Below are 13,293 nucleotides of genomic sequence, written 5' to 3'. Positions count from 1 at the left end.
GAGGAGCACATTTCACATTTAGAAACAATAAAATGCAGCACTGATTTATTAAAGGTGCACTCAGTAATTTTTGTTCATGTTGCGATGGCCGATATTGCAGTTTTCTTGGACTTTATACTTACACCTAGCTGTGTGGATACAGCATCATGTTAAAGCAATCATTTTCGGTTCTGGATGAATACTATATTTTGTATTCAATGTGCTAAGGTGTCTGATAATAGGGGGGGTTATTAAAATAAAATGAGTTGTGTTCGACTAGTCATGAAATCTCAACATGGCAGCCCCCATGAGGGTACATGATTTTAAAAGTACTAACATTTTTCAAAAGTACTATTCATTTCTTTAGGAATTAAATATTTTAATGAGATTAAAAAAAATAAAAAAAAAATACTGAGTGCACCTTTAAACCTACAGTGTAATGTGTGGCACATAAATCAAGATCTCCATAACAATGTACATCAGCAAAATATTTTATGAGGGTGTGAAGACGTAAAATTCAATTTTACACCATGACTTTGAACACGATGAGACTGTGCAGCCCACAGACAACCATGAACTGGAAATAAGTTAGAAGAGGCTAATAAGAGAGTTTTGGGTTTGAATCTCAGTCCGTCTGTTTCGGCTTGAAAACAGCTTGGGTCCTTGATTTACCAAACAAGCTTTTCTCTAAGCAGCTTTGTGGGGGGTATCGAGACCAAGCAGAAAAAACATTTTCAGCACAGCTTTCTCCCTTCTCACAGAGGTCATACTGACATAAGAGATTTGTATAGCACAGAACAAACCAATCCAAAGCAATAAAGATCAACACTGTCTCAAAGGTTGACAATTAACACTTATACAATTACAATTATGTAAATTAGAATATTTTCTGAAGAAAATGTAAGTGGTGTTTGTCTGTACGAGGATGTTGCTACATTGTTGCTAAAGTGTTCTGAGTGGTTTTAACACATTGCTCAGCGGTTGTTAGCATGTTCTGGGTGGTTGTTTACTGGCACAATTTGAAAGAGGTTACCCCCAAGTCTATGATTTCTGGTCCCTAGATATGTCACAGGTCCCTCTTTCAATGTAAGTCTATGAGATTTTGTCCTCATTTTCTCATTCGCCAAGCAAAAATTGTAAGTCTGATCTCTTACAAAAGTAACAGCACATCTCTCCACAACAAGCCATATAATTTAAAGGAAAGTTCCAGGTTTAATATAAGTTAAGCTCAATTAACAGTATTTAAAGCATTTAAAAATAATTTCTACTCATCCCTCCTTTTAAAAAAAAGAAGCAGCAAAAATCATGGTTACAGCAAGGAATTGACAATGGAAGTGAATGGGGCCCATCCATAAATGTTAAAATACACACCGTTTCAAAGGTATAGGCACAAGAGGTAAACATTATGTTAACATGATTTTAGTGTGATACAATCACTTGCTAACCTTATCTGTGTAAAGTTATATCCAATTTTTCAACTTTGTTGTCATGACAATGAACCCTATAATCCCGGTATAGGATGTAACTTTACACAGATAAGGATTTTAAGTGACTCTATTAGACTAAAGTAATGCTAACATGTACGTTTACGTCTTGAGGCCATACATTTGAAACAATGTGTATTTTAGCTTTTATGGACTGGCCCCATTCAATTTTATTGTAAGTGCCTTACTGTAACCATGATTTTTACTTTTACTTTAAATAAACGATGGATGAGTTAAAATAATTTTTTTGGTATGAACATTATACTGCAAATGTTATTGAATGGGCCTAACTTGTATTGAATCCTGTCTGTCGCACAAACAGTGTGGGACGAGTTGCCTTAGCAAGCACCATTGACAATTCATAGATTTGGGTGATGATTTGATGCAAGAATGACAGATGAAAAGAATTACATTCCCAAGCATTTGAACAAGCTCCCCTCACAGTTTACATGACACACTCATGAGCGCGCGCACACACACAGAGAGAGAGAGAGAGAGAGAGAGAGAGAGAGAGAAGTGGGTCAGCTGATCAGCTTGTCTCTGAGTCTGCTCCATCTGTTCACCTGTCCCTGTATTTCTCTGCCTGCTGTCTCTCTTTTATGGGGCGGGTGCTTGCTTGTGTTGCCAAGGGAAGATTCCCCTGCAGAGCTCCGCTGCCTCTGACTGGCTAACCTCGTTCTGTAGCGCCCCTCCCCCTGCAACCCTCTGTCCTCCTGAACGCTCCCTCTCTTTAGCTTCCTTTTCCTGTCTTTACATTATTTCAACAGATTTACCCCTCCACCTTTACTTAATTTCTTCTTTTAACTCATTTCCATTTGTTTGTGATGTTCTTCAGTGCTCATTTCTTGTCTATTCACCAATGTCCACACCTTCTTGCTGTTTTTGTGTCCCATAATGCTCTCCCTAATTCTCCTTTTCAAATCCAGTAATACTGTCCTTCCACTTACAGAGCTGACTCATTCCTGTCCTCTATTCCCCTCCTCTCTCCATCCTGTACCCTGAATCTTCTAATCATATTCCCACTTCTTAAGTAACAAGGATGCAGCAAAAAGATTTGGGGAGGGGGCTTTTTTATTTTTGGGTGAACTATTCCTTTAAAAATTTGGCAATTGAAAAAACAAAACCAAAAAAAACAAACAAGCATAATTAAGGACCTCTAATATAAATATTAGGTGAGACATGTCCATCTTAATGTTTATAGTGGTTGTGGCCCTGCTATGTACACATTCTCTCTCTCCCTCTTTTCTCTCATGAGTGTGTGGCAGTGTGCGCTGATGTCTATTCAGGCAGAATGTAATGTCACCTCCCATTTGCACCATGTAAAGCGTAGAAGCCTGCAACCCCCCCGGCCATCCCTTGAAAACATGCTTAAAGCCTCCACTTCACAGCAGCCTGCCGGCTTATACACACGCTAGCGTCCAGATACCCATCTGACAGATTAAGGCCCCTGTGCACCCTCCACTCCTCATCCCTCCGTCACCATTCCTCCTTTAAAGGCCGCATGTCTGCCATTATCAGGCCAGCCTGACTACAACTCATACATAAGGCTAATGAAGTCCTTTTAGCAGCTGATCTGGGCTGACAGCCCACGGCTCAGCCCAATGTGGAGGCGGATCTGAGAGAATAAGCTGGAGTGTATCAACTCAATATCTAGAAGTGTTTAGCTGGTGTCCAGTGCACGAGGCTTTCACATCTCTTAAAGAGAGAGTTTAAGAGTTTGCACTCATTTGAACACTTGAAAAGAAACGACGATATTATTGGTACTTAATGGTAAAGTGTATTATTTGTTTTGTTAAGTGTATATTTTTTGTTTTTTTCGTTTGGTAATTTATTTATTTTTAATTTAATGCTTTATTCGTTTGATAATTTAATTTAATACAAGGAATTTTGCTGGCATTTTTTCAAAAGTAAGCTAAAAAATAATTTTATAAAACTGGGCTATGTGTTAGTGTTCCAAAAAAGCACTGATGCTTTTCTCCAGTATTGTGCATTTATTTTTCATTTAAAACCTCTTTGTGCATAGAAATTATACGTTTTTTGTATTGTGGGTTAATTCCATGACTGCCATCTATTATTTTGAATGGTGTAGAAAAGCAACTTTAATAAATAAACTGATGGCTACTGCAATTAAATTAATAGCAAAGAGTGGCCACTCATTTGTTCTCTATGCACATGGTGTATGATATGAGATATCTGTGTTGTCTTCATTTGTGTTCAGCAGATGAAAGAAAATCATACACAACTGGGATGGCATGAGGGTGAGTAATGGATGAGAGAATGTTCATTTTTGTGTGAACTAACCCTTTAACATGTCTGTGTCCACAATGAATACAAAACAGTAGATAATTAATGTTTAACGTAAAATTTTGTGGCGCCTGATTTTTGAACAATGAGATTTCACTATGGGTGCGGCAACGCAGCATGACACAAAAAACAGAAAACAGAAACCAAGTGATCGACGAAATGGCTTGTCGCTTGTCTCAATCGGTTAGAACAAAACTCAAGATTTAGGCTACATGGAAGAGAGCTTTTATCACTTGTAGCTTTATTACAGAGAATTTGGTTAGGACACAGTGGGTCTGTTCCAAAATTTAGTGAGCTACCTTGCTGTCTCCTGCCTACATAGGCAGCTGTCTTTTATGGCAGCATCCTTACTGAAATTACGCCTCATAAGAGACTGTTTTGGAATGCTCTACATAGGCAGCAGCTCCATGCATCTTTCAAATAGTGCTCCTCATGCGCAGTGCACGGGGCACCCGACGCTCAATGGATTTTAATATAGGTGATGCAAGAGAAATGACGCAATCATTTAAGGATCATAAATACGCACAGTACACACACATTTTGGGCAAAACAGTCGTAATTTCATATTAAACTGTTATTTATCGTTAGTTTTCAGTATTGAATGGATTATAAGTATATTTATAATCTAAATTTCTCTCGCTTTGTCCGCCATCTGAGGTGCATTCTGGGATTGCCTACCCGGGGAAGGATACAAGCCTTAGAATTTGGCCAAAACAAGATGTCCTAGGAGGCAGCATAATTAAGATATCTACTTTTTGGAAAAGCCTTTGCATCGGGAGAGCGCCTATATGTCTTAAAATACTGCCACCGGAGGATGCTCACTAGGTTTTGGAACAGACCCAGTGTTAACAGAACATGCACAGATGAATTGTGCACAATAAAACCAGGGACATTTATTAATAATTAAGTAAATAAGGTCAATTTTGATTTTGCATTGTATTTAAGTCCCTACAGCCTCTTCAGCTAAACTGCTTATGAAAGTGGCAACCTTCATCTTTTTCACATCCTCTTCTCAATCCCAACTTCTTCTGTCCCTCCATATCTAGAGATCTTCATCCTTGAACACCCACATTTCATCTCGCTCTCACTAAAAAGTGTCTCTTTTATTTTCCCCCTTCCTCTCTCCATGTCTCTCTTTCTCCCTCTCTCTGTCTCTCTCCTGATTGGGATCTGCAGTCAAGCAGATTAACAAGCTCTGGCAGAAGAAGCAGGCAGCCCCCATAAACACACACACACACACACACAAACACACTCACACTAGGCACGTGAAACACTGGGGGAGTGAGGAGATGAGAGCAAAGTGAGAGAGAGATACAGCAAAAGAGAAGAGAGGCCGTGTGCATACATATGCGTCTGTTAAGTCATGCATTACTGTGAAAGCATGACTGCCTAAATGTGTGTGTGTGTGTGTGTGTGTGTGTGTATAGTGAGCTATAGGGTGAACGAGGGTTTGTCTCTGGGTGAATGTGTGCAGCGCCAGTTTATAATTTATACACTGCAAATCTAACTTACTTTTTCTTTCTTTCTCTTCTTGTTTGTCTCTCTATTTATGGCTCTGTTGCAAAACCAAGTGAACTGCCTTGCTGCTTACATCTGAACTATTATGGAACATCATACTGCCAGTGACTTTTTATGTTGGCTTGACAAACATAATCTCTTTATCGATATATCTATCTATATAACTGACAGTCTGTTTGTCTGTCTGACTATCTAGCTAGTTAGCTGTTTGTCTTACCGTAATGTCTTTATTACCATCAAACTTCTCACTTTTAAGACTAGTTTAAACTTTCAGATGGCAATATCAAAGTTTGTCTTAACAAACTTCACCTATCTAGTTTGGAATGCTCACATTCTCATGTGTTAAGCACATTAGAGACTCACATTTGATTTCAATAAAGATGTGATGCTCTAAAGCCTAATTTATACAATTGAAGAAGCCATTTTTCTTCTCCTGAAAGAACTAAAGAAGCCGAGAACAAAAACATCAGTGCATTTAGGTGAACTAAAAGAAGCCTGTTCACCCAGTAAGTATAAATTAGCCTTAAGATGCGAAACTAAGATGCATAATAGTACACAGCAGACACAAATATTGGGTAAAATAATTAATTTAGATTTAAACTGATAATTGAATTTTCGAAATGATCCATCTTAGTATTTAAAGAAATATAATTATGATCAACATTCCTCTCGACTTTTCTGCCATCTTGGATTTTATTTTTTATTTTTTTTCGAGTTCATTGGAATGCATTCCTGAGTTGCCTTTTCTGTGAAGACTACGATGCCTTAAAATGCTGCCATCGTAGGCAGTATACTGGGTTTCGGACTCTGGGTTAGCGTTTGCATCTGCTGGGGAGATACAGAAAACCTACGAAGCGGTCAAAAATTTTCATGCATCTGTACTTGATGACCCATGTTGATTGGTCGAGGGGAGAAGATCAATGGGTATAAAAGGCACAGGAAGGGTGATCTGAGTGGTACTGCCCACAAAGACATCTCTTATCAAGCCAAATGCTGGGAAACAAGCACTGGGTCTGCCTCTACTGTCATGCTGCCTCTCAATATTACATGAGATAGCCTTCAGCATTTATACACACACTCATACACAAAGCAGCCCAGTCAGGCTTAAGCTGATGTGGCCCACAGCAGCCCAACGCCCTCACCACAGTGTATGCACGCACACTGACACACACACACACACACACACACACTCTCTCTTTCTCTCTTAAAAGATTTCTGCAGCTGCACCCAACACGAAACATGTGCATCTACCACTGGGGGCTTCTGCAAAACACACTCACACACACATATACACTCAGTTTCTCACCATCACACACTCCTCTGACACTACTGAAGTATTCACTCTCTGATGACACTTTAAAAGTGTGTGAAAATTACCATTTAACCATGAAAAATTAAACAAATGCTCTTTATGAAGGAACACTTTTTTCCTAAGCACTAGACAGGCTTTGCGATTGTTCAGGGGCAGCTGACATGTCATTTTATTTTTTATTTCAGTATGATAAAAACTGCTTTAAAATAGTTTAAAACACAAATAAAACTGCATTTTACATTAATTAGAGCAGGGGTCAGGAACCTTTTTTCACTAAGGAGTCAATTTGTAAATTTTTAGCGTTTGATGCATTTTTTCGAAAGAGCCATACCACAAACGAACAATTTACTATTTTCAAAAACAACGTTTTTCAATAAAATAAAATGTTTATATTGCCCATAGACTACTCAAAAACAAACAAATATGCAAAAATTAATAGGTAACATGTTACAATATGGAACTGAGTACACATGTTTGTGCGTGTCTCCATAAAATTACTTCATTTTACAATTGTTCATGAAAAATGTAACTTTCCTATTGGGCTGGGCAATATGTAAAAAAGATTTTAATGATAATCGCATTTAAAATATCACGATATGGTCAACCCCCAAGGTCGGTGAATATTTTTGCTTTGTTGATTTTGCTTTAAAAATTTAATAAAGTTATTGAAACACGAAAAACTTAAACAAAAGACATTTCTAAATTCAAATTGCACTTTAAACAAAACGAAAAAGCAATTAAAATAACAAAGTGATTAAAAAAATCTTATATATAAACCTCCCCAAATCCAAACATTTACTGACTCCAACGGCTCCATTTGCCATTACGCAAGTATTAGTACGCGGCAACAAGTGCAAATTAAGAACTAAAGACAATTATAAATGTAAAGATAATTATAATAATCATCATAATATATAAGCCTAATAAATTCCCTTGTGTTCCCAAAAAAATGCTGCCAAATGTGCGTTCTTATTGAATGTGTTTGTATTGCGTTTTGGTAATACAGTTTATGCTGCCTAAAGAAAAGAAAATAGAACTCAATTTTAGGTTCAAGGTGAACGTGTCTTGTGTCTCTTAGAGTCCCAGAACTCTATGCATGTGCGTGTCTAGGAGAAGCGCTTTCATTTCACTCGTGAACAGCGGAGCTCACTGCGCACATATAAAATCAGTCGCGCATCGGCGGATTTTCTTTCATCTGTTCTTAAAAATAGAATCACATTTCATCAAACACGCACCTTTGTGTCTAATTTCTTGTAATATATCACTCCGAGAAGTCTTACAGGTCGCCTTCCAGAGTGGCTGGTACATCAGCAAAATACTCTGCATGAAAAATCCGCATTTGGCGGGTGTTCATTTCAAACCTTGTTCACAAGGAGTAGGCTGTACGACAAATTTGGGAGAAAGGAAATCAAAACAGTGTCAATGACTTCAAGCTTTGCAATCACACCCACACTTTCTGTTGGAAAATGATCTCTAGAAAGTTTGAAACAATCATGTGTTGGTGAATGGTTAGACACCCTGCGAGCCACTTGATTTTTTAACAAAGAGCCACTTTAGAGCATGTCACATGACACCACTGAAACTGTTTGAAATGTCATAAAAAATCCTTAGCAAAATCAAAAATGTATCAAAAAGCTTTGATTCAAGCAGCTTTCAAGGTGTGTTATCTAAGATACTCTTCGGCTGGCACTGACATTATGCACCACAGAACAACATGCCACGCACACACAGTCGCCATCTTGTGCTGGACGGGACGGGAACCGGATGGGCACTATGTGTGGGTTTGTGTTTAAGTCACTTTCCGTCTCTGGCCAAAGGCAGGAGGAGGTAGAAGGTGCAGATGTCCCTACCTCTCCTGTCCCACCATCGTCCAGGCAGTTAGCCAGCAGCGTATAGAGACCCAGAGAGTCTCTGAAACCACCCTACAGGCTGCTCGAGACACACACAAACACATCTCTCTCACTCACATACACTATTATGGCTGGATGTTTAGCCTAGCATAGCCTTGCCATATCTTGAAGAATTTGTGTAGTGCATTTATGGTACAACCATTCAGTACCATGGTTTACACTGGCCCTAAAAAGTATTTGGGCACTTATGGACACTTAAGTCACACTTAAAAATTTCTGTTGATATTTTGTATCTATTACAATGACATTCAAAGTGGCATCTGCAAACAAATCAAGCTCTTCTCAGAACTAAATTTTCTAAGCAACTTTTGCAACGAGGCTTAGTCTTGTATGTCTGTATGCATCTGTGTCTCAGCATCTGTGTCTGTATTACCTCAATGATGTCTGCGTTGGTCCTGCTTTCGTGCGGCTCGTTGTACTCCGTGTATTTGAGCAGCACTTTGTCCATGTCAGTGCTGGCATACTGGAAGAGCTTGTTTGAGTGATTGAAAATAATGAGGGCAATCTCGCAGTCACACAACACACTGAGCTCGTAAGCCTTCTTCATCAGACCAAACTTCCGTTTGGTGAAGGTCACCTGTGTAGAGAGAGAGAAAGCCAAGTTGTTGGACAGGGAAAGACAGAGAGGTGTGAGAATATGACATAGACTGTGACAATTTCCACAGCAGATGTTACAGTTGGTGACAATTGTGATTGGGACATCATATGTCTTTATCATAGCACAGTCATATAAGCTTCATAAATCGCATATTGTAGGTGGTCACTTAAAGGCTATTTAGCATAATCTGCCAAAATAAAAAAAATAAAAAACAGAGACAACTACAGTATGGTACAATGGGTGTAAAGGCACCCCTTAAGGAAATGTAGATTTTTTTCTGGTCAAACAATGTATAAAGGTCAAAACAATTGATTTATTTTTATTGTCTATTGATAGAGCAACATAATTTGTGTGAAAAGCAATAATAACAGAAGGTTGTTCTGAATAAAATTTAGTTTTTTAACACTTGGTGTAAAAGGCCCCTTTGGGGGGGGTGGTGTTAAAGTGATATCGTGTAGATATAGGGGCAATAGTTACAGGGCACAATTTTTCAACTAATACAAATAATTTTGAGACACCAAGATGCTTTTTTAAGTAACACATTAAGATGATGCTTACTCAAAATAAAAAACAAGATGACTTTCTTTCCATCACATTTTCTTTCAGCTCCCTGCTGCTACGAGTGTCACCTAAAGACACATTGAGTTTACAGACAGAAAGTTTTCTTTTCAAACCCAAGACTCCTTAACCTAAAGAGCTCAACAGTGCAAGCAGACGGTGATTTCATCTCAGTAAATAAAGCCCTTTTCCATTAGGTGAAAGAATCTTCTCTACCTCAACAATCAGTGAGCTGATGTTCCCTCTCTCTCCACACCAGCACCAGGATAAACACCAGCAATGTAATTGCCATCAAAAATAGAAACTGCAGGTAACCACTGGCAACAAGAGAACACAACTTTATCACTGTGAAGAATGTTAAGAGGCAGGAGGTAAAGAAACCAACTTGGCTTCTCACCGTTCCTCTCTCAATCCAATTAACCTCAGGGCCGAATGCTTACCTACTGACCTTTACGGCACCCACGGATTCGAATGCAATCTCTCAGTTGCTGTCATCTCTCTATGAGAGTGCTGGATTTCACTGTGCTTTTACACCTCTCCTACAGACCGTAATTAAAGACATTTTGATGCAGCAAATACACAGAGCATGTTTTTTGCTGTAGTTCAGGTGCCCTTCTCTCACTGCTGCATTCTTTAATTGCCAGAATAACTGCTTTACATCACAGGGAGGTCAAAAGGCCAAGACTTGGAAAGCCAGATAATTTCCAGAGGAAAAGCTCAATTAAAAAATGATATTTAGTGCATGATTAGGCCAAATCTGGGTCAGACAAAGTCCATAAAAGACTTTTGTGTAACTTTGTTGAAAATATGGTTAGTCAGGCACACCTGAGAGAGGAAAAGAGCGCTGACACAGTGAAGCAAGTTGAGTAGGAACACCTGGTCGAGTTAGAAAGCGACTACACACATCAGCACAACTCTAACACCTCCATTGTGACCAGAAAAACATTTCACATATCCCTCTTTCACCTCTCTAGTGTCTTAAAAATTAGCAGGGAAAGAGGTGAGCAGAACTTCGGGCTAATTCTAGGGCTAGACATTATAGCTAAAATAAACAACAACAAACAAAACAAAATGCAATATTTTTCAGCCTACATTATACATTAATATTTATGTATTTACTCTGAAATAGCTTATTTTTTTATTCAAAGGAATCAAACAGCCACTTCAAGTAAATTCAAAATCTTAAATACAATAAGTAAAATACAGTAAATATCTACTTAAACCATATAGCTAGATTTCCCTCCTAAAATGCATGTGGGTCAAAAATGTGGAATATGATTAGGTAAATATTCTTTATAAAACTACTTGTTTCATAAATAACAAGCAGAAATTAATAGTTTAGTTCACCACTAAAATGATATTGAATATATCATAAATATGTTATATATAGCCCAGCCCTAATCCTTACACAGAGGAGGGAGAGGATGACTCATATGAAACAGCGAGTGTATTTTACTGACACAATTTACATGTGACAATTGTGGTTAAAGGTAGGGCTGAATGATTTGGACAATAATAATCATTTATTATTAAGAAATGATTATGGAAATATATTTTTGTAAAATATTAACAACAACAACAACAACATTTATTATTATTATTATTATTATTATCATCATAATTATGTAACAGTCCCATATTTATGTAATATTTTCTTAATCTGAATGCGGCACAGCTATGTGGGCCTTTGTTTTGGTGGAAGCTTTTATTTTGGTGGTGAAGGAAGTCATGAAGGAAGAGAAATGCTCTCCTCCACTCTTCTGTCTACTCTACAAAAGCCATGGTGTTATGAGGTTACTTTAGATTTCAGTAGTAGAGGTGGGAATCACAAGGTAACTGGCGATACAATATTATATCAATATCTAGGTCACGATATGATATTATTGCGGATCTTTATTTTTGATGTATTGCGATTTAAAACTGCGATATATTTCGCGATATTTGTCATATTTTACTCACTGTTTTTCATACTTATTTATAGGAAAACAGAAATCTGTTGCCTAATCACCAAATGTATTATTAAATAAATATAAAAATGCCTCAAATAATTTGAATGTAAACCATTTATCTGTGAAGATGAAAAAAAAGTCTGTGGATTCTTTATTGGATCTGTTTTGTGTTCGCTTTATTTGTGATAGGATGTAACATTACTCAATCAATTTAAATATTATTCTAATTTGTAATATATTATTATTGTTGTTATTATTGTTAACAATAATATAGTTATATTAAGTTTTTTTTTCCCAAACCAAAATGTTGCCAAACTATGGATTTGAAAGAGGATGGTGGATTTTGAATAGTCTCCAACACGCTCATGCTGTCAGCAACTTTTTCATGCTCTGGGTTAGGGCTGTCACGATTATGAAATTTGGCTGGTGATTAATTGTCAAACAAATAATTGCGATTATGACGATTAATTATCTGTTTTAGGGTTATGAAAATTAATTGTCTCTTTAAGGGCTTTCACGATTAATTGTCATATAAATGTTCATATTTCTCAAGGTGTGCTTTTTTCTGCATGTGTGCTTCATACACCTTAAGAAGTCATTTTTACACATGAAATATATAAATCAAATAATAAAACAGGGATATGTGATTTCCTTTTAAGGCTTTAAACATGTATGAATGACATGAAAAATTATGTTTTAAATATCAAAATATTTAAAATACTTAAAATATGGCAGATTACTGTCACGATGCAGAGAATGACAGAGGCTCAGGACCCAAGTGCAGAGTTGAAAACAGGGAATTTATTTATACACAAAATAAAGGCAAAATCCAACATAAACTCCCACAAGGGGGAAAAAACAAACATAAACAACCCGTAGGGGAAAAAGGTAATCCAGGCTGGTGCGGAGAAAACGGGAAACAGGACTGACCAGACCGAAACAGGAACCAAGGAATGTACATAAACACGAACAAATTGGAATCAACCAAAAGACAAGACCGACTGGAACATACAAGACGAACTGGCACTGGACAGCACACACGAGGAGACTAAAATAGGGAGACAATTCAACAGGTTAACAAACAGGGCAGGTGAAACAGATAAATTAATAACGGGCAAACAAGGAGGCAGGGAATGATGCAAGACAGAGATACACATGGCGATACAGAAACAAAACAAAGCCACGTGCTCTCACTCAACAACCAAACACCCGAATGGCTTGAGCGCACATCGCCTAGACAATAAGGCAATATACGATCATGCCAACCGACAGAACAGACGAGAGAATGCGTAGCAACGCCAAATAAAGCAACGGCACACATTCTCACACTAAAAGTCTGAGCATACATCGTGATGTGAATGCCACGCGATGCACGCAACAGGCAACAAAACGAGACAGGACACCTGTGCAAGAGTTCGGCCACACACACACCCGACACCTCAGACCGATGTGACTGAATCTCAGCACAACGTGAAGACAGCTCGCGACCCCGAGAGACAGAACAGATTATTGACGCTGTTGAGTGCATCTGGCCAAGGTGACAAGCGCAATGCACTCACACCAATACGAGACAAGACATGGAACACGAGTGTCTGGATCCTGACACAGACCGAAACCGAACCAGACAGGGGAGTCAGGATCCAGACACCATGCTCCAGACATGAAACAAGACAGACCGAAG

At 38.1% G+C, this 13,293-nt stretch overlaps 1 protein-coding gene across 12 annotated transcripts in view; it reads right to left on the bottom strand.

The window, feature by feature from the left end:
- LOC127452720 (myocyte-specific enhancer factor 2D-like) overlaps window positions 1-13,293 on the bottom strand; it is an 86,372-nt gene that overhangs the window by 32,042 nt on the left and 41,037 nt on the right. For all 12 annotated transcript variants that reach the window (XM_051718365.1, XM_051718364.1, XM_051718368.1 and 9 more), the window contains one exon: window positions 8,881-9,084. In XM_051718365.1, the coding sequence (XP_051574325.1) occupies window positions 8,881-9,084 (204 nt within the window). The remainder of the gene's footprint in view (window positions 1-8,880; window positions 9,085-13,293) is intronic.

Source organism: Myxocyprinus asiaticus, chromosome 15 (genome assembly GCF_019703515.2).
Source record: "Myxocyprinus asiaticus isolate MX2 ecotype Aquarium Trade chromosome 15, UBuf_Myxa_2, whole genome shotgun sequence".
In the NCBI taxonomy this organism is placed as follows: domain Eukaryota; kingdom Metazoa; phylum Chordata; class Actinopteri; order Cypriniformes; family Catostomidae; genus Myxocyprinus; species Myxocyprinus asiaticus.
Note: the sequence above shows the minus strand (reverse complement) of the source record. Positions and strands in the feature narration are given on the sequence as shown.